Below are 22,376 nucleotides of genomic sequence, written 5' to 3' on the forward strand. Positions count from 1 at the left end.
ACATGCGTGGAGGCATGAGAGGACAGAGGCAGAATTGTATGAGTTGGGAAAAATGTCCTATTCTTTTTAGGTTTAGACACTGGAAATTTGCAAGTGACTGCAGGGCTATGAGCAGATCGTGCCGCAGAAGGGGGAGTAATAGCAGCACTGAGAGAGAGAGGGGAAAATGAGGAGCAGTTACAGAGGAAGATTTCTGAGGGGTTGCCAGGGGCAACGGAGTAGTAGAGGGGGTTTTCACTGGATTAAATGCAGGAAATGTGCAGCTAGTGGAGACAGGATACCAACATACAATTGGAAGCAAAATATATTAAATTGCAGCTGTGGTTGCTAAGGGTAACGGAGAGGGGGATCTTTGAGCAAACTGGTGTCTAGAGGCAGAAGTGGATTGGAGCATGTTAACTGAAGCTGAATAGGAAATATCTGACTAGGTTTGGAGTAGGGGCAGAACAAAATTAAATTCACAGTTCCTTTAATTGACTAGAGAATGTACAGCATGAAAACAATCCAGTAAAGCCTCTGGTGAATATACCGAATAATGTTCTAGGAAATAGGGTGATCAGATCAGTGGGCTGTACTTTAAGGAATCAGGAACCAGACTGGATAAGGTTAAAATAAGTTTATTATGGCAAATTACACACTTCCAGCACCAGTAAATCATAAACAATGCAAGTGATAAATGCGACAGTGCAAATCCCCAAATAATAACCTAACTATATACAAAACAGAGGGAACACACATGGGCAGGACAGGGACAGAAGACAAGAGGAGCAGGGAGCTAGGTACTAGGAGAGCTGGATGCAGGGTACAGGGAGCAGGTCACAAGAACAGATCTAAGGATTAGGTGCAGGTACAGGGACAAAGTTCAGGAATAAAGATCAGGCACAGGTTTGGACATGGCTTGCAGGGAGAATACTGATGCACTGAACCTCAGTTATGGGTGGAATGAAAGAGCAGGGCCCTCGATCCCCTCATATTTTGTATTGTTATTGTTCTGTCCCCCATTGTAATGCACAGTGCTGAGCAAACTATTGGCGCTTTATAAATACTGTATAATAATAATAATATACCTCCCAGCAGCCCACGTCAGGTGCAGCCTACTTACTTTGAACAGCCGAGCTGCTGGGAAACACTCACTGGTGACCACCGGAACTGCACCCTTTGACACTGGGAACAACAGTGCCACCAGTCCTGACAGTTGGATTACACCAGAGAGAGGTATGATGGGACCAATATTTAGAGGTATTAATATTGTTAGGCATAGTGAGATACCAGGCTAGTGATTACAGTTTTCACAGAGGTGATAAGGGGAGGGCAGGGGGCATATTTGCCTCTGTAAAAAAAGGTTTTGCAATGTTTCATAGGAGCCTGAGTATGCAGTCTCAAGCACCACAGAGGCATTAGGGTCATCTGAGCTGATCCAGTTATGAGCATGGGTGTGGAGGGCTGCTAGAAAAGAGGTGTAGAGATCCTATCAGGCCAATCCCCTGAGTCCAAGTCCTGCAGAGAATCAGCCTAGTAAATATAAGAGGGCGGAACTGCCACAGAAATTATGTAATAATGGAGTTAAATTGTTTAAGAAGGCTTTTGGGATCCACACTGGGGAGTGGTGTAAGCTGTATAGTAGACCAGGAAATATCTTCATTTTTACTAAATTTATTCTACCGATGAGGGACAACTGCAGGTTATCCCATGCTTTTTAGCCTTTGCTTCATTCATTGTAATGTGAGATATAAATTGTTTGCAGAAATCTGTGATGTCATATCACGACTCGACTACTGCAACTCCCTCCTCACTGGCCTGCCTCGCCGCTGGCTATCCCCGCTTCAGTCGATCCTGAATACGGCTGCCAGACTCATTCACCTTTCCAACCGCTCTGTCTCCGCCACCCCCCTCTGCCAATCCCTCCACTGGCTTCCGATTGCGCAACGGATCAAATTCAAAATCCTAACGCTGACGTACAAAGCTGTCCACCATACTGCCCCGAACTACATCACTGACCTAATATCCAAGTACCGCCCAGCACGCACACTCCGCTCCTCACAAGACCTCCTTCTCTCTAGTTCCCTGGTCTCCTCCTCCCATGCCCGCCTCCAGGACTTCTCCAGGGTGTCACCCATCCTCTGGAACTCCTTGCCCCAACCCATCAGATTATCACCTACTCTCCTCTCCTTTAGGCGCACCCTGAAAACCCATCTCTTCAGGGAAGCCTACCCCACCCCCTGCTAACTTGCCGACCTCCTCCACTCTTCCTACCACTCCATCCCCCACAGCTATCTCCTCCTGTGCCACCACCCCCTCCCTCCTAGATTGTAAGCTCGAAAGAGCAGGGCCCTCGATCCCCTCATGTTTTGCATTGTATTGGTATTGTTCTGTCACATGTTCTGTCCCCCTTTGTAATGTACAGCGCTGAGCGAACTATTGGCGCTTTATAAATACTGTATTATAATAATAATAATAATAATAATAATGTCCCGGGAGATAGTAATTTGCAGGTAGCACAGCGAGGTCGTCGAAGTCATAGAGCTGAATCAGTCACTTTAGGTGCCCCCTGATTTATGGGCATAATTAAAGTGGAACTTCAGTCTCTCAATCAACATCGACTATTTTTAATCCTTATGCTGCTAGCATTGGTAAATAGAAAGTATATATTTACTTGTTTAAATATTTGTTCAGTTTCTTTGCCTAGGCAAATTATGTCCTACATCCATGGGGTCTTCAGGAGGGGAAGAGGGGTTTTCTCAGCTAAACAGAGCCTCCTGCTTGCATGCCCTGAGCTAATGGCAAATGGATTCCAGGAAGTAAATGCTATATGCATCATCTTCCCTTACTAAAGATGGCCACATCCGGGGTTGTTTTTCAAAGTGATTTCTCAGCAAAATAAAACATAGAGCGATGGATGGATGGGGGAGTTTGCTTTGACTATAAAAAATGAATTAAATAGCATTTTTGGTTTGTGGTGCTCAGATAACAGTGTAGTTCCACTTTAAGGATTTCTACCATTTGATCTGCAGACCCAAGAGTGTCACAAAATCTTAAACATATAATGCCAAATTTTCCATGATCAAACCCACTTGTATCCGAACCACTTGGTCTGACTGTGAGTCAGTAGAAAGAGGAAAGAGAGTTAGGCTCCAAACAGACCATAGTGTAGTAATACAATTTATTAGAGTAAATATAAACAGAAGTAAATTGCACTCACAAGCGTATAATCAAAGAAAGAGAGAGCAAGTCTCAGTGGCTGGTGTGAGACCTCAAGGAGTAAATAGCTGATTCTATTTATAGTGGAGTAAGGAACGCTTCTGAACTATGCGCCTTCTCAGGTGAGAGAGGGCAGAGAGACTGTACAGGGGACTATAATAACACTTAAATCCACATAGTATGTCAGCTAGTTCCATGATCTGAACTCCAGTAGAGAACTGGAGCTCAAGAACTAGACTCTGAAAATAGGGTTCCGCCACCAGGCTAGCCAGAAGATGCCCCTTTTTTATCTCCTGATTCAAAGAGTCTACTGCTGAATAATTTAGTATCAGATTTGCCAAGAGTGGTGTAATGTTTATTCAAATCTTTTCTAGCCTGAGCCAGGCAAGAGTATACTTCTGAGGATAAGGTCGCCGCAAAGGCAGCTGCAGTCTCCAGTTGAGTAGTTTAAAAAGCATACACGTGCAGCCTTAATAGCTGAGATATACTCTCTGCGAACAGGCCTCCCACATCACAGCGGAGGAGCCTGAGGCTTCACTGAGAGTCCAATACGGGTCTAATTTCAGAGATACAATTTCTTACACCTTAGAGTCGTGGATCCCCAAAACTCAAAACATTTTCCAGAGGGGAATGATCAGAGAAACCCCCCGGAGAGATAAGAGACCGCACTGAAATGAGACAACACTGAATTACAACCAAAAGCAAGGTCTATATGAGAATCCGATCTATGGGTGGCTGAAAGATGAGAATAATCTAAAAGGATTAGAGGTGTCCAGATTGCCATCCAAAATGGTACTGAAGTCCCCTCTATAATGATTTTGAGTTGGAAGGGAGCTAATTTTTCATAAATTGTATAAGGAATGGTGATGTTAGTGGGAGAGGGTACATAAACATTCACAAAGACCCACAGAACAGCTCTAAGGTCCAATAAAGGAATTATATATCTGCCCCCAGGATCAATAGGTACTCGCAAGGGAGGGATTTGTTCAACAGAATGGCAACCTCTCTTACATACGTGGAGTAAGTGCCATGAAAGGCTTATTTCTTCCAGGATCTGTGGAGAGCAAAAAAAGAGTAAATATGCATACCTTTCTGGTAGAATTTGACCTGTGCTATAAAATTTGAGCTTGGCTCTGTGACATCCCATGACTTTCTGTGAGGCTAGCATATTTTAAAATGTGTTTCACATATACGTAAGGTGAAGTGGGCACCAGTGTTAATTTAAACGTTAATTTTCAATTTAGTTTAAGCATAGTCTTTTGACTAAAATCCCATTTTAGTTTTAGTCATATTTTAGTCATCTGAATTTTTAGTTTTAGTTGTATTTTAAAATATCTTACATTTCAGTCTACTAAAATCTCCAGTACATTTTAGTTGACTAAAATTTATGTCTACTAAAATCTAGTGGGTTTAGGTAAATTGTAAGCATTTCTCTCGAATTTCCATACTCATTATATACTCCTGAAATAAAAAAATCTAAGAACATGTTATGGTATCAAGGTCTGAACAAACTACACAGGCAGATTTAGCCATTAAATAACATCTTTATAAGTAAAACCGCCCTCCCTCACATTTTCATTCTGTTTTAGTTTGGTGACGAAAATTGGAATTGATTTTCGTCATAATTTTTGTTAGTTGAGTAATTGTCGTTTAGTTTTCATCATTAGAAATATGCCGCTGGTGAAAATTATGACAAAAATATTTTCATCGATAAAATTAACACTGGTGGGCACTGTGAGGGGGAAGTGGAAATAAAGAAAAGTTTTATTTATTTTTTTAACTTTGGATAGGGTAAGGGAGGGTTAAAACCGCATTTCTTTTTTCTTTTTGTTTGGCTATCCATGTCTAATTTTGTCTATCCATGTCCCTTCATTTCCCATAACATAGTCCCAACAGGAAATGAGAGGAAATCCCTCCAAAGTGAAGGAAACCTCTGTTGTCACCAGGGTCTGTTTGAAGATTTCCTATCGATTCCGATTCTGGTGACAACTTAAAATATGGGATTTTCTTTCTCTTCATTCTCTATGATCGTGTTCACAAGACAAATAGAACAAGAACATAGACAGCATACAAAAAAAACTGACAGGTGTTCTAATCCCTCTCCAGTCTTTTTCCTTTGGTTTTTCTTTAATGGGGAATGCAGGGAAGTTCGGCCAACCCCAGCTTTGTAAAATAAATATAAAATTGTTGCTCCAATACCTGAGGTAAATAAAAATCTGTCCATCTCAGTGTAGTGCTACCCCTATAGGGGCCGCTGTAAATTGGACAGGTTCTCAAACACAGTGCAGAGGCAACCAGGCATGCAGCAAACAGTCCATCCTCTCCAGCTCATTGATCAGTCTAGGGGATGTCTTGTTAAAGTTTATTTGCTTGTAGAGACTTTTTTTTTTTTTTTTTAATTTAAATATTTATTAATTTTTTCATGTTATTACAAAAATTCCATAAGAAGAGACACAATACATATAAATAATCCATACATTTCTACTTTGTCCTTCCTATTTATCTCTTTTCTTTCCCTTCCCTCCCAACCCACCTTTTCCCCCCTTCCCCCCCCTTCCCCCCTCCCTCCCATCTGCAAGATCTCCAATCTCTCAAGGCCCAATAACTTTAAATAACTTTCCTAGTTTAGAGTTTTCTATATTTCTCTTTCAGTCCTGATTTTTCCCATCGCAAGTAGTATAATTTCAACCTGTCTTCCTGAGTATAATAAGATTTTTCCATTCTACTAATCTGGTTTACCCTATTGATCCAATCTTCCTCCGTCGGCACCTCTGTCTTCCACCAAAACTTGGGAATCAACCCTTTTGCAGCACTTAAGTAGTACCATACTCCTGATTCTTTGTATTTATTTACTGTTGTCTCAACATTATGTAGGAGACACATGTTTGGGTCTAATCCTATGTTATTTCCAGTTATTATTTCTATTAAATTGACTATTGTCTTCCAGAAATCCTGAATTTTTGGACATTGCCACCAAATATGAAACACCGTGCCCTCCTCCCCACATCCTCTCCAACACATTTTTGAATTCTCCCCCCTCATCCTGTGCTCAGTGCTCGGTGTAATATGCCATCGTGTCAAACATTTATAATTAATCTCAACGTCTCTCATACTAACACTCTCGTGAACTAATCTAAATATCTTATTCTGTTGATCTTCATCTATCTCCACCTCCATATCTCTTTCCCAATTTGTTATAAAAATTAACTTTGTGTCTGTGTCTAATTCTGTGAGTATTCTATACATTTTTGTGACACCGTGTTTCCCATCTCGCCGTGTTTCTAATAGCCTTTCAAACATATTCCACTCCTTTTTTAATCTCAAGGGTTTTGGGAGAGTTCCAATAAAACATTTTAATTGTTGATATTTCCACTCATCTATTTTAGTAAACATATCTCCTCCCCTCTCTTTTATTTCTTTAAATGTTCTCAGTTCCCCCTCTATCAATACGTCTCTCAATTGGATATCTTCCTTTTTAAACCATCTCCCTGATATCTCATCTTTTCCTGGAGGGAAGAATTCCGTGTTTGCAAGAGGCATTAATATAGAATTGAATTCCCATTTCATGTGTTTGTGTAAATTATCCCATATCCTTAACACATTTAAAGTGTAAGTGCTTGTGCTTTCTTTGATTCTTCTATAATGTGCTGGAACCCATATCATCTTACTCAAATTAATTCCACTCAGTTCATTTTCTATTTTTACCCAACTTTTCCCCTTCTAGTTAAAAGTCCAATCATAAATTCTTGCTAAAATTACAGCTTTGTAATATCTCTTGACATCAGGTAGTCCCATCCCCCCTTTCTCTTTAGTCCTACTTAGTGTTTCATATGATATTCTTGGTTTTTTATTCCTCCATATATATCTTGTTAACATTCTTCTCATTATCTTAAAAAACGCCTCTGGGAGTTTGATTGGGATCATTTGAAATCTATAGAGTATTTTAGGTATAATTACCATTTTAATTAGGTTTATACGTCCTAACCATGATGGGTTTCCTCCTTCTAATCTTTTTAGTTCGTCCTTAGTCTCATTTATCAGGGAAATATAGTTTAATCTATACAGTTGTTTATATGAGGTAGCAAGTTTTATTCCTAGGTATTTTATATCTTTTTCTCTCCAGATAAAGGGGAATTCTTTTTGTAGCTTTTCTTTTTCGCTCTTTGGTATATTAATGTTCAGAATCTCTGTTTTTGTTGGGTTAATTTTTAGATTTGATAGTTCACCATATTCCTTCAAGATCTTCATTATACTTGGTAGTGTTATTCGGGGGTTGCCTACATAAAACAGTAGGTCGCCCGCAAAGGCCGCTACTTTATGTTCTATGTTTTCTATCTGTATTCCCTTTATCGCTCCACTATTCCTTATTATTGATAGCAGGGGTTCCAATGTCAAAACATACAGCAAGGGGGACAATGGACATCCTTGTCTTGTTCCATTGGACATCCCGATGGATTCCGACCTCTCCCCATTTACCGTGATGATTGCGGTGGGCTCCCTATATAATTTACCTATCCACTCACGCATTCTCTCTCCAATCCCCAATACTTCCAAGTTGTCCATCATAAAGCCCCAGTCCACTCTATCAAACGCCTTTTCGGCATCAGTTGACAAGAGCACCACCGGGGCTTTCCCTTTTCTACTTTTCTGAATAAGCATCAAAGTTCTCAACCCATTGTCTCTACCCTCTCTCCCCGGGACAAAGCCCTGCTTGTAGAGACTTTTAATAGGAGGAGGGAACAATGGAGAAAGGGATACTCCAAAATGCTTGAGCACAATTCTGCAGAGGACACTTCTTAGAAACATTAATCTAGGTAGACTGGAACAGTCCACGGTTCATGGCTGGGGACCATGAAGTAGTATGAGCACAGATACTGTAAAGGCAGACTGAAACAGTCCATAGTTCATGGCTGGGGACCATAAAATAGTTTTAGAAAACAGAGAAGAGGCTCTACTTACTGGATCTTTGTAATCAATCTATTGGTGTAGCCTCTTGCAATGTAGTTTTCCATTCAATCCAAAGGGCTCCAGGCAATCAGCCCCTCTCCTCACAGCTCAAAGATCCATCCCCACTGGGGGGGAAAAGACAATTCCCCCAGGGCTCCAGACTATTTACCAGCAGCCCATCCACCATCTGCCCCCCCCCCCCCCAGGAATTGCCTAGGCTCTATTTAACCACTTGCCTACTGGGATTTATACCCCCTTCCTGCCCAGGCCAATTTACAACTTTCAGCGCTGTTGCACTTTGACAATTGCGCGGTCATGCAACATTGTACTCATATGACATTTTTATAAATTTTTTCACACAAATAGAGCTTTCTTTTTGTGGTATTTAATCGATGCTGGGTGTTTTATTTTTTGCGCTATAAACAAAAAAAGCAAAAAATTTGAAAAAAAGTTTTTCTTTGTATCTATTATAACATTTTGTAAACAGGTAATTTTTCTCCTTCACTGATGTGCGTTGATGAGGCTGCACTGATAGGCAGCACTGATGGGCATGGATAGGCAGCACTGATGGGCACTGATGAGGTGGCACGGATAGGCAGCACTGATGGGCACTGATAGGAGGCACTGGTAAGTGGCACTGCTGGGCACAGGTGGTTGGCACTGATGGGCACATGTGGTTGGCACTGCAGGGCAAAAGTGGCTGTTGTGTGGCACTGCTGAGTGGAACAGGTGGGTGGCATGGATGGGCACTGGTGCGTGGCACTGGTAGGCACAGGTGGGTGGCACTGATGGGCACATGTGGGTGGCACTGCTAGCACAGGTAGGTGGCACTGCAGGGCATGTGGGTGACAATGATGGGCACAGGTGGGTGGCACTGCAGGGCATGTGGGTGGCACAGGTGGGCAGCACTGCTGGGAACAGGTGGGTGGCACTGCTGGGCACTGATCATCAGGGCACTGATCATCAGTGCCGATCCCTTTGCTGACAACTGCCGGTTCTCAGCAGTAATTTGCTCAAGCTGTGACAGCAACGGCAACGAGAGACTGCAACTGTATTTACCTGGTGATCGCTGTGTCATTAAACACAGCTGATCACGTGGTAAAAGGATGCCGTGATTGGCCGTTTACTGTACCCCATGACCAGCTGTGTCCCTAGTACACAGCGATCACCAGTGGCGCTAGGGGTGTATTCTGGAATGACGTCCATGGACGTCGTCCCAGGATTCCACAACCGCGCTGTAGCCATCCTTCGGCTATAGCGCGGTTTGGAACTGGTTAATATCCAGGCTTAAGTTCTAAAAAAGTTCTTCCAGAGCAGAGGGAAGTAATCAAACTCTCAGCCTGTGAAGCTCTAAACAGACTAGCCCAAACATTAAGGCTGCATTCACACCTAAGCGATTTTCTGCTTGAAGCTTGTAGCTCTAAAACGCTCAACAAGCCAAATCCCATTCATTTCAATGGTCTCTGTTCACAAATAAGCATTCTGTCTTCTGAAGCAGATGCCTGCCACTCAAAAAAGTACATGAGCTGTAGTATTTTGGCCCCATAGACTTCAATAGAAACGCCTGAAAATGTGTGACTTGAGCATTTTGCCGCACGGTTTCTGCTCAAACAGCAGCTCTCCACCCCTAATTTCCTCCCCCTAGTGTTTTTTTATGGCTAAACAAAAACACCTAAAGCTGAAAACAACTTCTAAAAACGCTCAAAACCTCTATAATAAGAAAACCAGTAAATCTCTATGCTTAGGTGTGAATGCAGCCTTACTGCTCCTGTAATTAAAGTAGAAGCCAACAAAATAAATTTAACTAGCAGCCTAACTAGGAGGGTGCTACCTCAGATACTCTGTCATGCTGCAATGGTCATTTTCTGGGTTAAATGAAGCCCAGCACCATTCAACCCACTTCCTGTAAGTCCAGGTCCTTACAGAGACACCCCCTGTGGATGCATGATCAGAGTACTGCACAGAATGGCACTCATCCTGTGCAGCAGAGGTGACTGCCTGGCACATGGCAAGAAGAGAAAAGACCCAACACATATGACTTCTTGGAAGACACTGGAAATATACTGTAAAATACGTTTTGTAAAATTCTTTGCAAGGAGGGCAAAAGGGATCATGCAAATATGGAGTTGAGTTTTAACTTTCATAGTGCTAGTGAAAAAGCTGCAGTGAAATTCAAGTTTTTAAGTATGCATTTAAATAAAACTTTGTGTGGGACTCAGGGAAGCAGTGTATGTTTTCTAATAAGCCCAGTAAAGACCACCACTAGAGCTGGCCTGTCATGTCTGTTATACACCCTGCTGGTTTTCTGGATGTTTTCATGACTAATAATCCTCTTTCTACTATGTCCAATCTCTGTCTCTTTGTACTGTTTTTTTTTTTAAAGAACTCTGTATTAATGAGGTGCGATCAAGTCTTCACCTAAAACGCATGATACTTCTGGCAGCTCTCATTTTCATTTTATGTATTCAAATGGGTTTTTTGGATGCAGCTTCTTTACTTTGGACAAACTTCCTGGTCTTTTTTTAATTTGTTGCCAATTTTATCTGTGCCATTTTGTCTGCAACTTATTAGAAAAATAGTTAAGTTAATGCAAAATGCACGGTGAAGCGTAACACTATATACTGAGGCATTATCAGAACACTGAAGTGGCAAATTTATCTGAAAGTTGTATCAGTCACTAGTTGTAGTGTCCATTAAATATTTTTGTCAAAATGATGTTTATTACACTCCTTGTTTGTATAAAATGAAAGGTGTTAAAGTATTAGAAAAAAGTATGTGTTCCAAAATATGACAATAAACAGATATATGCTAGATGTAAATGGACACATTTGCCCATGCAGCATAAAGACACTGCTTATTTCTGGAGTGCCAGATGTCCTGTATTTACATACAGTTACCCATAGACAGGTATGGGTGAAAGCTGCCCTACACAGCTATTTACATAAAGTAGCACACCAAATGCACCTTAATTGTGTTTAGTGCATTCTGTCTGTGCATATGTGCTACTTTATGAAAACAACTGTCTACAGCCACGTTCGCCCATTTGTGTTTATGGGTAACTGTACAAAGCTCTAGGACATCTGGCACACCAGAGTTAAGTTGTGTCTTTACATTGCACAGGCCCATGTTCATTATTATTATTATACAGGATTTATATAGCGCCAACAGTTTGTGCAGCGCTTTACAAAATGAAGGTAGACATTAGATTTGCAATACAATTTGGTACAAGAGGAAACAGAGGGCCCTGCTCGTTAGAGCTTGCAATCTAGGAGGAAGGGTTGAGTGATATAAAATGCATCAGGGATCGTCAAAAGGTGGATAGATTAGTATACAGCCGGACAGATTGGGGTAGGGAGTTCCATAGGATGGGAGAAGCTCGAGAGAAGTCCTGGAGGCGAACATGGGAAGAGGTGACACGGGAACTAGAGAGCAGAAGGTCTTGGAAGGATCGAAGAGAGCGGTTTGGTTGATATTTTGAGGCCAGGTTGGTGATGTAGCTGGGGGCAGAGTTGTGGATGGCTTTGTAAGTTGTTAGTATTTTGAATTTTATTCGTTGAGCTAGTGGAGGGATTGGCAGAGAGGGGTAGCAGAGACTGAACAGTTGGTAAGGTGGATGAGCCTGGCAGCAGTATTCATGATGGACTGGAGGGGGGATAGGCTATGTAAAGGTAAGCCAATGAGGAGGGAGTTGCAGTAGTCAAGGCAAGAGATTACCAGGGAGTGAATTAGGAGCTTTGTGGTATCATTGGTTAAAAAAGGGGCATATTCTGGAGATGTGGAGATGAGGCGGCATGATTCGGACAGGGATTGGATGTGGGCCTGAAAGGATAGTTCAGAATCTAGGGTTAAACCTAGCACCCTGGCATGCAGGGATGGGTTGATAGTGGTGCTATTGATCCTGACTGAGTAATCAGGGGAAGAGGCATGTGGAGGAGGAAATATTATGAGCTCAGTTTTGGATAGATTGAGTTTTAGGAAGTGGTGTGACATCTAGTCTGATATGTCTGTTAGTAAATCGGTGATACATGTGGAAACTGATGGCGTGAGCTGAGGAGTAGGGAGATAGATTTGTGTGTCATCAGCATAGAAATGGTATTGGAAACCATGGGAAGCTATCAGCTAACCCAAGGAAGAAGTGTAGATTGAAAATAAGAGAGGTCCAAGGACAGAACTTTGGGGGATCCCGATATTAAGAGGAGGAAGTAGAGTTGTAAGTGACACTGAAGGTGCAGTGAGATAGGTAAGATTCAAACCAATGAAGAGTATAGTCACGGAGACCAAGTAAATAGAGTTTTTTGAGGAGGAGAGGGTGGTCACCTGTGTCAAAGGCAGCGTAGAGGTCCAAGAGCAAGAGTACGGAATAGTGACCATTGGTTTTAGCAGTTAGTCGTTTGTGACTTAGGAGAACAGTTTCTGTGGAGTGTTGTGGGCAAAATCCAAACTGAAGGGGATCGAGAAGGTTATTTTTAATAAGGTGGCAGCTCAGCCGGTTGTAGACTAGACGTTCAAGGAGTTTGGAGGCAAAAGGGAGTAAGGAGATGGGTCTTAGGTTGTCAAGATTGGCAGGGTCCAGTGAGGCTTTTATGGGGGTGACTAGCACATGTTTTATAGAGTTGGGTAAGATGCCAGTAGAAAGGGAGAGATTGAAGATATGAGTTAAAGAATGAAGGATAGAGCCAGAGGGTGACCGTAGTATTTGCAATGGAACAGGGTCCAGGGGGCAGGTGGTTAGATGGGCTTTAGAAAAGAGTTTACCAACCTTCTCTATAGTAGCTGGGTTAAACAAGGGAAGTATAGATTGTGCAGGTGGACAAAGAGTGTAGGGTGAGGGAGATATCTGTACAGTGGAGATCTCGTCACAAATTGTATCAATCTTATTTTTGAAGTGATTAGCAATCTCCTGGGTAGTGAGTGAGTTAGTGGGTGAAGGTAGAGAAGGCCAAAGTAGAGAGCTAAAGGTAGAAAAGAGTTGACGGGGATTGCGTGAGAGGGTGTTAATGAAAGTGATAAAATAGGTCTGTTTGGCAGTGTGGAGACCAGAATTGTATTTTTGAAGGGCGCGTTAATATTGGTCGAAGTCTTGCTGGGTCTTAGTCTTACACCATAAATGCTCAAGAGCACGGCTACGTTTTTTGAGGCATCTGGTATTGTCTGCTTGCGAGGGCTGTAGCAGTCGGGGCCTAATTCTGTGTGTAGTGAGGGGGGCCAATGTGTCCAGGGTGGATGACAGTGAACTGTAATGGGGCCTTATAGTTGCCATCAGCCCGGAAATACAAATCCCTGTTTAGGTTTGGGGACAAGAGATCAAACCTTGGCAGGATTATGAAACACTGGTTTTGTTGAGACAAAATTCTTCCAGGTGATCTGTATTTGCAGTGCAAGATTTTTTTAGCAAGCCTTATAGCAGAAGTTATCTACCTTTGTTCTTTAGATATTAAGAAGCCATGTCAACATATTTTCTAAAAATGAGTGCTTGAGGATTGGAGTCTCTGCCTACAGGAATCATTTATAAGTTATTTTGTTGTCAAGACATTGCAGTTGCCCTGCATCTTTTTAGGTGTGCAGCATCTCTGCATGCCTGATGAAGGGGACCTGTGTTGCTATCTGCTGTAATGATGTGATCGCTGAATAAAGCTTTGGTCGTGTCAGCATCCACTTACATGCACAGCCAATTCTACAGGTACATGTGCTTTGGGAATAATGTGTTGGCATCTCTGCATGCATCACATCAGCAATGAAACTTGATTTCTGGAAACTGCAGAATACATTTCTTATTTTGATTGTAATTAGAACATGGTCTCTTGAGCAAACATTGAAATGACAGTGAGCCAATTACAAAGCAAGTGGATGAGAAAATGTTAAATTCCTGAATACTATCGCTTTTCATTTTTTTTTGTCAGTTTTAGGAGATCTTCCCTTGCCGCCAGTTGGAATGGAAGGAACATGTTAAATTGCACAATTTACAATTTTCTTTTAATGTAAAACCATGGGCAAAGCAAAAAATTATGTATATGATGCAGTCAGGTTTGTTTTTCTGAATCCTCCTGTAAATAGATTTATAGTTTGTTGATCCTGTCAGTAGAGCAGTTCATTTTCCAGTTCCTTTAACATTTTAAAGGAGGATAAAAGGTAAATGCAGAGAAAAAAGGGTCACATGGATCTTGAAAAAATGAATTCATATACTGAATGCTAACATTACAACTATTAAACATATTCAGTTAAAATTGTTTACTATGGCAGGCCTTTAAAGCAAACTTTTCCCTGCAAAACATTAAAAGGACATTTGCACACAGCTCTGAACGCCCAGCAGGAAACACATTATGCTTGTACCTCAAAATTCCATAATTTATACAAACAAAAACAAAAAAAATACATACTCGCCTCCATGCTGCAGCATCAGCCTCTCGATGAATCTAAGCCTGAGAACTGAGAGATCACATGACTGCTGATCGCTTAGTTCTTAGTCAGCTCTGAGCTGTAGCTTTAGCGTCAGCTGATTCTGGATCACAGGAAAGCACAAGTATCCGCATTCCTGTGACACAGAAGAAAAGTTTGACCAAAAAAGTATTGACCAGACTTCTCTTTCAATGTGGTAAGTATCCATAAGAATATTTGTATTCCCTATTTTAGTGTAACTGATGTTGACTGTTTATTAAAAAGGGGAGGGTCTGTTTTAAGTATCATATTTGTGCCGCAGCTCCCATGGATGCCAGCATACTGCACCCACAGACTGCAGCCAGCCAGCTACTGCCCTCCACTCTCACTCTCCCCCTACAGAAGGACTCTAATGGACTCCTCCACGGTGATACAGACTCTCCACATCATCTTCCCCTGACCTGTATCCCTTCACCTCCCTGAACCCGACCAGCACTCCACTCACCCCAACATGCCACCTGCACTCCTCCTCCTCCTCTCCTCCATCCCAAAAATTGCCTCCCTCTACCCGCCTACCCCCCCAAAACAGCTCTACATTGCCCCTTCACTTCTCCCCTCTCCCCACTACGGCACTCACCACTTCCTCCTGCTGCTCCACTCCCCCGTCGACCCACGTGTCACCACTATCAGACCCACACGCTCCTGCACTTCTCATTCCCATGTCACCCTCCTCACCCTCCTTCTATCCGCTGAAGACATCTCCCCGAACCCTGGCCCCTCACCACCTCACCCCTCCTCTAGGGACCCCCCTGCTTTGCCAGCCGCCGCAACCCCCTCAACCTCATACCTGTGCCTCTCCTCCCCACATCCATCCCCCCTCTCTCGGTTGCACTCCTGAACGCCCGCTCGGTCTGCAACAAGCTTACCGCCATCCATGACCTCTTTATCTCCCACTCCCTCAACCTCCTAGCCGTCACCGAAACCTGGGTACAGGCCACTGACTCTACCTCCCCTGCGGCACTCTCCTATGGAGGTCCCGTCTGGTCCCATTCACCAAGACTGAGCGGTCACAAAGGTGGTGGTGTCGGCTTGCTCCTATCACCGCTGAGCACCTGCCAGGTCCTCCCTAACCCCCCCTCCCTATCCTTCTCCTCCTTCGAGGCTCACTGCATCCAGCTCTTCACCCCCACCCCTCTAAGGATCGCAGCGATCTACAGGCCTCCTGGATCCATACCCCGCTTCCTGGATGACTTCGCCACCTGGCTTCCCTTCTTCCTCTCCTCTGAGCTACCGACCATCATCCTTGGGGACTTCAATATCCCCATCAACGACATCAACCCGGCTACTTCCCAACTCCTCCACCTAACCTCCTCCTTCACGCTCACACAGCACACTCAATCCTCCACTCACATCAATGGGAACGCCCTGGACCTCGTCTTCTCCCACCTCTGTTCCCTCAACCATTTCACTAACACCCCCTTCCCTCTCTCCGACCACCACCTCCTCACCTTCTCCATCTCCCCTTCCCCTAACTCCCCCCCCCCCCCCCAAAGCGCCAAACCATCACCAGCCGCAACCTCCGCAACCTGAACTTGGCCCCCCTCCACTCGGCTGCTGACCGCCTACACGACAGCATCCTTCCACTGTCATGTCCTGACCTAGCCACCACCGCGTACAATGACTCACTATCAGCTACCCTAGACTCTCTGGCACCCCTAACCACACGCAACATCAAACCTAGACCGCTCCAACCATGACAGAACGACCATACTAAATGCCTCAAACGTCGCAGTCGCGCGCTGGAGAGACTGTGGTGCAAAACCAGGTCCCATTGTGCGTTCTCCCTCTACAAATCTGCCTTCCTCACTTACACCTCCTCCCTCCACGCCGCAAAGCAGGCCTACTTCGTAAACCCGATCAACACCCTCTCCACCTGCCCTCGCCGACTCTTCTCCACCTTCAACTCCCTACTCCCCCCCCCCCCTCCTCCACTCAGTACCTCACTTACCACCCACGAGATTGCCAATCATTTCCACAACAAGGTTGACGCAATCCGTAAGGACATAGTCAACTCGCAATCTACCTCCCCACCTAGCCCCCTCTCATCTCCTCCCTCCTCTGACCTCGCAACCGCACTGCCCCCTACCACACCCAAGGCCCCACTTACCATAACCCCCCAGCACTGTGCTCCTTCAGCCCTGCTACCACTGAGGAAGTCACCGGGGTCTTCTCAGAAGCCCGCCTCACTACCTGCCCCCTGGACCCTATCCCCTCTCAACTCCTCCGGTCACCCCCCTCTTCCCTCATCTGCTCCCTCACCCACATCTTCAATCTTTCCCTCTCAACCGGCGTATTCCCCTCCCCCCTAAAGCATGCGCACATCACCCCCATACTCAAAAAGCCCTCCCTGGACCCCACTGACCCAAACAACCTCAGACCCATCTCCCTGCTGCCACTCACTTCCAAGCTCCTTGAGTCCTTAGTCTACGACCGCCTAAGCGCCCACCTAACTGACAACAACCTCCTTGATCTACTACAGTCCGGCTTCCGTCCCCTACACTCCACCGAAACCGCCCTCCTCAAAATCACCAACGACCTACTAACCGCCAAAGCCAAAGGCGACTACTCTGTCCTCCTTCTCCTGGACCTCTCTGCGGCCTTCGACACAGTTGACCACCCCCTCCTCCTTAATAAACTACTCTCCCTTGGCATCAGAGACACCGCTCTCTCCTGGTTCTCCTCTTACCTATCCCGACGCTCCTTCAGCGTTTCCTACAACGGTGCCACCTCCCCTTCCCTCCCCCTGTCTGTTGGGGTCCCCCAGGGCTCTGTCCTTGGACCCCTTCTCCATCTACACCTCCTCCCTTGGCAAACTCATACACTTCCATGGCTTCAACTACCACCTCTACGCTGATGACACTCAAATTTACCTCTCCACCCCTCACCTCACCCGCACATTCTCCGCTCGCATCACTCACCTCCTAAACGACATCTCAGACTGGATGTCGCTCCATTTCCTCAAGCTTAACCTCTCCAAAACAGAGCTTCTCGTCTTTCCCCCTGCCCGCACCCCCCCATCCTATCTATCACTACCAACAACACCACCATCAATACTGCCATAAAGTCCTTGGCGTCATTCTGGACTCAAACCTTTCCTTCCAACCTCATGTCAAATCACTTACAAACACATGCAGGCTCCACCTTCGCAACATCGCCAAGATACACTCCTTCCTTACCCCAGACACCACTAAACTACTTGTACACTCCCTGATTTTCTCACGCCTCGACTACTGCAACTCCCTCCTCACCGGCCTACCCCAGTGCAGGCTCTCCCCGCTTCAGACCATCCTGAACTCAGCGGCTAGACTCATCCACCTCACCAACCGCTCCACCTCTGCCACCCCCCTCTGCCTATCCCTCCACTGGCTCCCTATTGCCCAACGCATCAAATTCAAACTACTCACTCTGACCTACAAAGCCATTTACAACACTGCCCCTAACTACCTCACCAACCTGATTCCCAGGTACCACCCTACCCGTACCCTTCGCTCTTCTCAGGACCTCCTTCTATCTTGTTCCCTGGTCTCCACCTCCCACGCAAGACTGCAAGACTTCTCCAGGTCCTCCCCCATCCTCTGGAACTCACTACCCCAATCCATCAGACTGTCACCTTCCCTCCTTACCTTCAGGCGCTCCCTGAAAACCCACCTCTTCAGGGAAGCCTACCCCACCCTCACCTAACAGCCGTTCGCCTTCATTCCTCTCACCACTCCATCCCCCACAGCCACTCCCTCCTGTACCACTCCCCCCTCCCTCCTAGATTGTAAGCTTGAAAGAGTAGGGCCCTCTAACCCCTCGTGTGCTGTTTGTAGTTGCTGTACTGTTTCATGTATTGTCCCCCCCTCTATTGTACAGCGCTGAGCAAACCCTTTGGCGCTATATAAACTCAATGTAATGTAATATTTGTGTGGTTGACAGGACTATTTGGGTTCAGTTGTTTGCAGATGTAGGTATTTACTTGACGGGTTAACATTATTACTATTGTTTTAACCCTTAAAAATGTTAAAGTACAGTGTGGAATGTAGTATATATTAATCTGCCAAAAGAAAAAAAAATCTATTAAGCTTCAATCTCTTTTTCAAGATCACAACACTTGCTGCAATGAAAAAGCAATCAGCATTGTCAGCCCTGCCTTCTGGACTACAGGATTTTACCTATTTTGACCCACCATCTCAGTCATTCATTTCTTTAAAACTTACATGTATTTAATACCCATCATATAAATTATCATGTTCTTTGAGAATGCCTTCACTTACTTTACTCTCCAGAAGTTTGGAGCCATTAGATGTTATTGAGAGTTAGCATCTGCTTTTTGGACTGAGATGTCAGCTAATTGGTGACAGTAATATAAATCCTGGTACTTACACAGTTTTTGGCTATTAATAAGTGTCTTGACATTAATCAGTCCCTGCTGCAGCCTTTCACCCTCTGACAAGATTACGATGATGCAGCCTGGTACGAATCAGTTAGTTATAGCATGTGCTCCGCATATCTGCATACATATGTTGGTATTGAAAGTGGTTCTAAAGGCTTGGAGACCTTTTATCTTCAGTGTTCAATTTCCCCTGCAGGCCCTCCACCCATCTAAATCCAGCGATGTTAATGAGAGCATAGGCTCTCCCAGGTCTCACTCCCCATTTGCTCCCGCTGCTGTCGATCACAGCCAGTCTGAAGCGAGCGGAGGGCAAGACTGAGCCACGCTTTGTGTCTATGGGAGCGGCTTGGTAGTGGGCACTCCGCAAGGGGGAGGGGGCAGAAGCGACGGAGGTAGACCTGAGAAGAGGAGCATCTGGGCTGTTCTGTGCAAAAGCATTACACATAGAAGGAAAGTATGATGTCTTTATTATTTTAAAGAAGAAAAATTCAAGACTTTAGAACATCTTTAATTCTAGAAAAGAAACATGTTCATAAATGTCACACATATACTCACCATATCTGTTATTTTTTTTTAAAGGATTTAGTGTTCACAATAATAAAATGACAAATAGAATCTCCTGAAGTTTATACTAGAGATAGATCCAGCTGGCATTTTCATAGAATATTTCTTTTAAAAAACAAATTGCACATTTTATTAGGTATAAAAATGTTCTTAACTGAGCTTTAGTGTCTGAACAATTTGGGAGAATTAATTTTTGTGATTCTTTGAGGAGAGCATAAAGTAAATGGCCCCATCTGTGTCCTGTATTTTGTCGTTTTGCAAAATGAAATGCTAACTCTTGGCTAATTCTGTAGGGGAGGTCTAGCTGAAAGGCTCAATCGACTGCAGAACAGAGAAAGATCTGCCATTACATTTTGGAGGCACCAATCTGGATCTGATTGCAGAATTCCTTTAGGTAAGATTGATATGTGAATGTATAATCTGCCTTGGTGAGCTATCGTGATGAAGATTATTTTGAGCTTCTTTTGGACTGATATATTCAATTTTCAAAAGTACCCTACCTAACTTGGCAGTGCTCATTTACAAGATTATAATTTCTTCCCCCCATATATCTCGAGCTTTTTCATTTTGAGAAATATTTGTATCAAAGAAAGAACAATGGTGCTTCCTATCATTTTAGAAAAATATATTTGCCCTGCTGTCTATAATTTTAAACCTTATAGAAGAACTATCATCATTTTTTCTTTGTAACATCCCTTGTGACAGCAATAGGCAGTGACAGGCACTCTTTATGGAGAGATCTGGGGTCAATAAGACCCAGATCCCTCCTCTGTCTTGAAAAGCATTTGATGACACCAAGATTGGTGTGATCAAAAGCTTTCCATTTTTAAAATCGATGCTTCATGGTCATCGCTTCTGGTTTCCTATATCATAGAGGTGGGCAGGGTGGTTCCAGTCTTTGTCTGCCTCTCAGAGGTGTAGCTAAAACCTTCTGGGCCCCATTGCAAGAAACCATGAAGGGCCCCTGGTGCCCTTTCCAACGATCTCGGGACCCTTCCCACTGATCCCAAGGCCCCCTTATTATGGCCCTGCAGCAGGCTCCTTTCCTGTCATCTTGGGGCTCTTCCATGGTGGCGGAATGCCAGGGCCCAGTCGCAAGTGTGACCTTTCAGACCCTAGTAATTCCTCCAATCGTGTACAATCACCAGGGATCTTCTTGCAATGAAAGTTTAATTGCTAAAAGATTCCTGGTGATTGGACATGATTATCCCTTTTATTGATGATGGGATCCCAGTTGGAAATGCATGATTAACCCTGTCAGATCTGTGTTAGAAGCCATTAACCATTTCACTGCTAACTGATCTCTAGTGGAAATGCAAAATTGCACCAGGGATCTGCAATAGCATTGTGTGTTAGAGATGTAATGTTTCTGGAAATTTTAAAATCTGAAAGTTTTCCCCCTTTTTTTTTTTCCAGAAAAAAATAGAAATTTTCTTAAAAAATTAAAAAAAAAAGTTTGGTGGGGAGTAGTTATACAAATTGAAGGTTATTTTGTCACACTGGGAATGTGAAATGCAGTGTGTATAAAAATAATATGCTTGAAATAAATATACAGCTTATTCATTAAATAAACTAAACTTGCTTTTTAATATTTGTAATGATCCAGAAGCAGAAGAAAGAGTGTTTCTGGAGGGAAAAGCAACTTGCACTGTCATTTTGGTACTTATTTATTTTTTTTAAGTATTTTTAATGCCTTTCGGGCACCTCTGGCATGCAAGGTGTTTTGTCATCCTTGTAGCATTTGAAATAGAATAGTTCTTCTCTCAATATTTGCAAATTGCAGCTTGGCTCTCAGCAGAAATTGCACTGTGGAAATGTTTCCAAACTCTAGATGTTGGCTTCACCATTTTACTAAGAGGAGGAAAATTTACTGGCCAGACTATAAGTAAACCGTATTCTGTGTTGGTGAAGAATATTAATAGAAATCATTCAAAGATTATAACGATAAACTAATTTGTCAGACAAATGTACTCTCTTACCTGTCAATTAAAGCCTGAGAGGACAGCGAATATCATTTACTATATCTCAACGATCACCCAAATGTAGGAGGTACAAGATGGAAACCACAAGCAAAATAAACTGGAGGCTTTCCCCTGCAGTGTCCCCTAGTGGCAGAAATGCATATTTCTTTTGTTTGAAAACTGCATTAAGCAGTACAGTGTTACTTGAATTGTATTCCAGGATTTTCTTGAGAGAACTTGTAATAATTTAAGACTTTACATAAAGCCTCTTAAATCTTTCATTAAAGTCTTCATGTTATATAGTTTGAATACCGTGTAATAGATATATTATTTATCATTTAAAAAAGCATATTCCACACTTTTTTTCACTTTTTCCAGGAAAAACCCCTCGAAAAACCTGCTTTGGAAAAAAACTGAAATAACCTGTTTTTTCCCAATTTATAAATATTTTTCCCAGGCTTTCCTAGCTATGGTCGTGCCCCCCTTATTCATTTACAGAGCACTGTGTATTCTTTTATAGCGCTACCTCCAGAGGAGCTGCTTGAAAGTTTGGATCCTCTGTTATTTACCTTAACTCTGTAGACAACCTAGGCCCCTCTGACACACCAGGTTAAGTAGATAGAAATTGTAATGCTGCTGAGACAACAGAGAACTCTGCAAACCACTATAATTCATTATCAGGATGTAGATGCCAAACTAATTAGTAAAACAGAACTTAGTATATTGTTACGAGTTTAAGTAAATTGCAATATATTCATAAATGAACAAATTGAGAATTAGATCAACCACAATTCACTAGACAGTATGATTGCGAGCTAGTAGCAGTTCCGTGTGGTATTTAATATAGTTGAATTGATCTATACCTGATAACCTACTAATTGACATAAAGTAAAGGA

At 43.4% G+C, this 22,376-nt stretch overlaps 1 protein-coding gene across 1 annotated transcript in view; it reads left to right on the plus strand.

The window, feature by feature from the left end:
- The window catches only part of SPIDR (scaffold protein involved in DNA repair), a 770,885-nt gene that overhangs the window by 201,099 nt on the left and 547,410 nt on the right, over positions 1-22,376 (plus strand). The window contains exon 4 of the mRNA XM_089678484.1: positions 19,813-19,913. Coding sequence (XP_089534610.1) covers positions 19,813-19,913 — 101 coding nt within the window. The remainder of the gene's footprint in view (positions 1-19,812; positions 19,914-22,376) is intronic.

This window comes from Staurois parvus, unplaced genomic scaffold (genome assembly GCF_062004578.1).
Source record: "Staurois parvus isolate SC_StPar_1 unplaced genomic scaffold, SC_StPar_1.0 ptg000205l, whole genome shotgun sequence".
Taxonomy (NCBI): Eukaryota; Metazoa; Chordata; class Amphibia; order Anura; family Ranidae; genus Staurois; species Staurois parvus.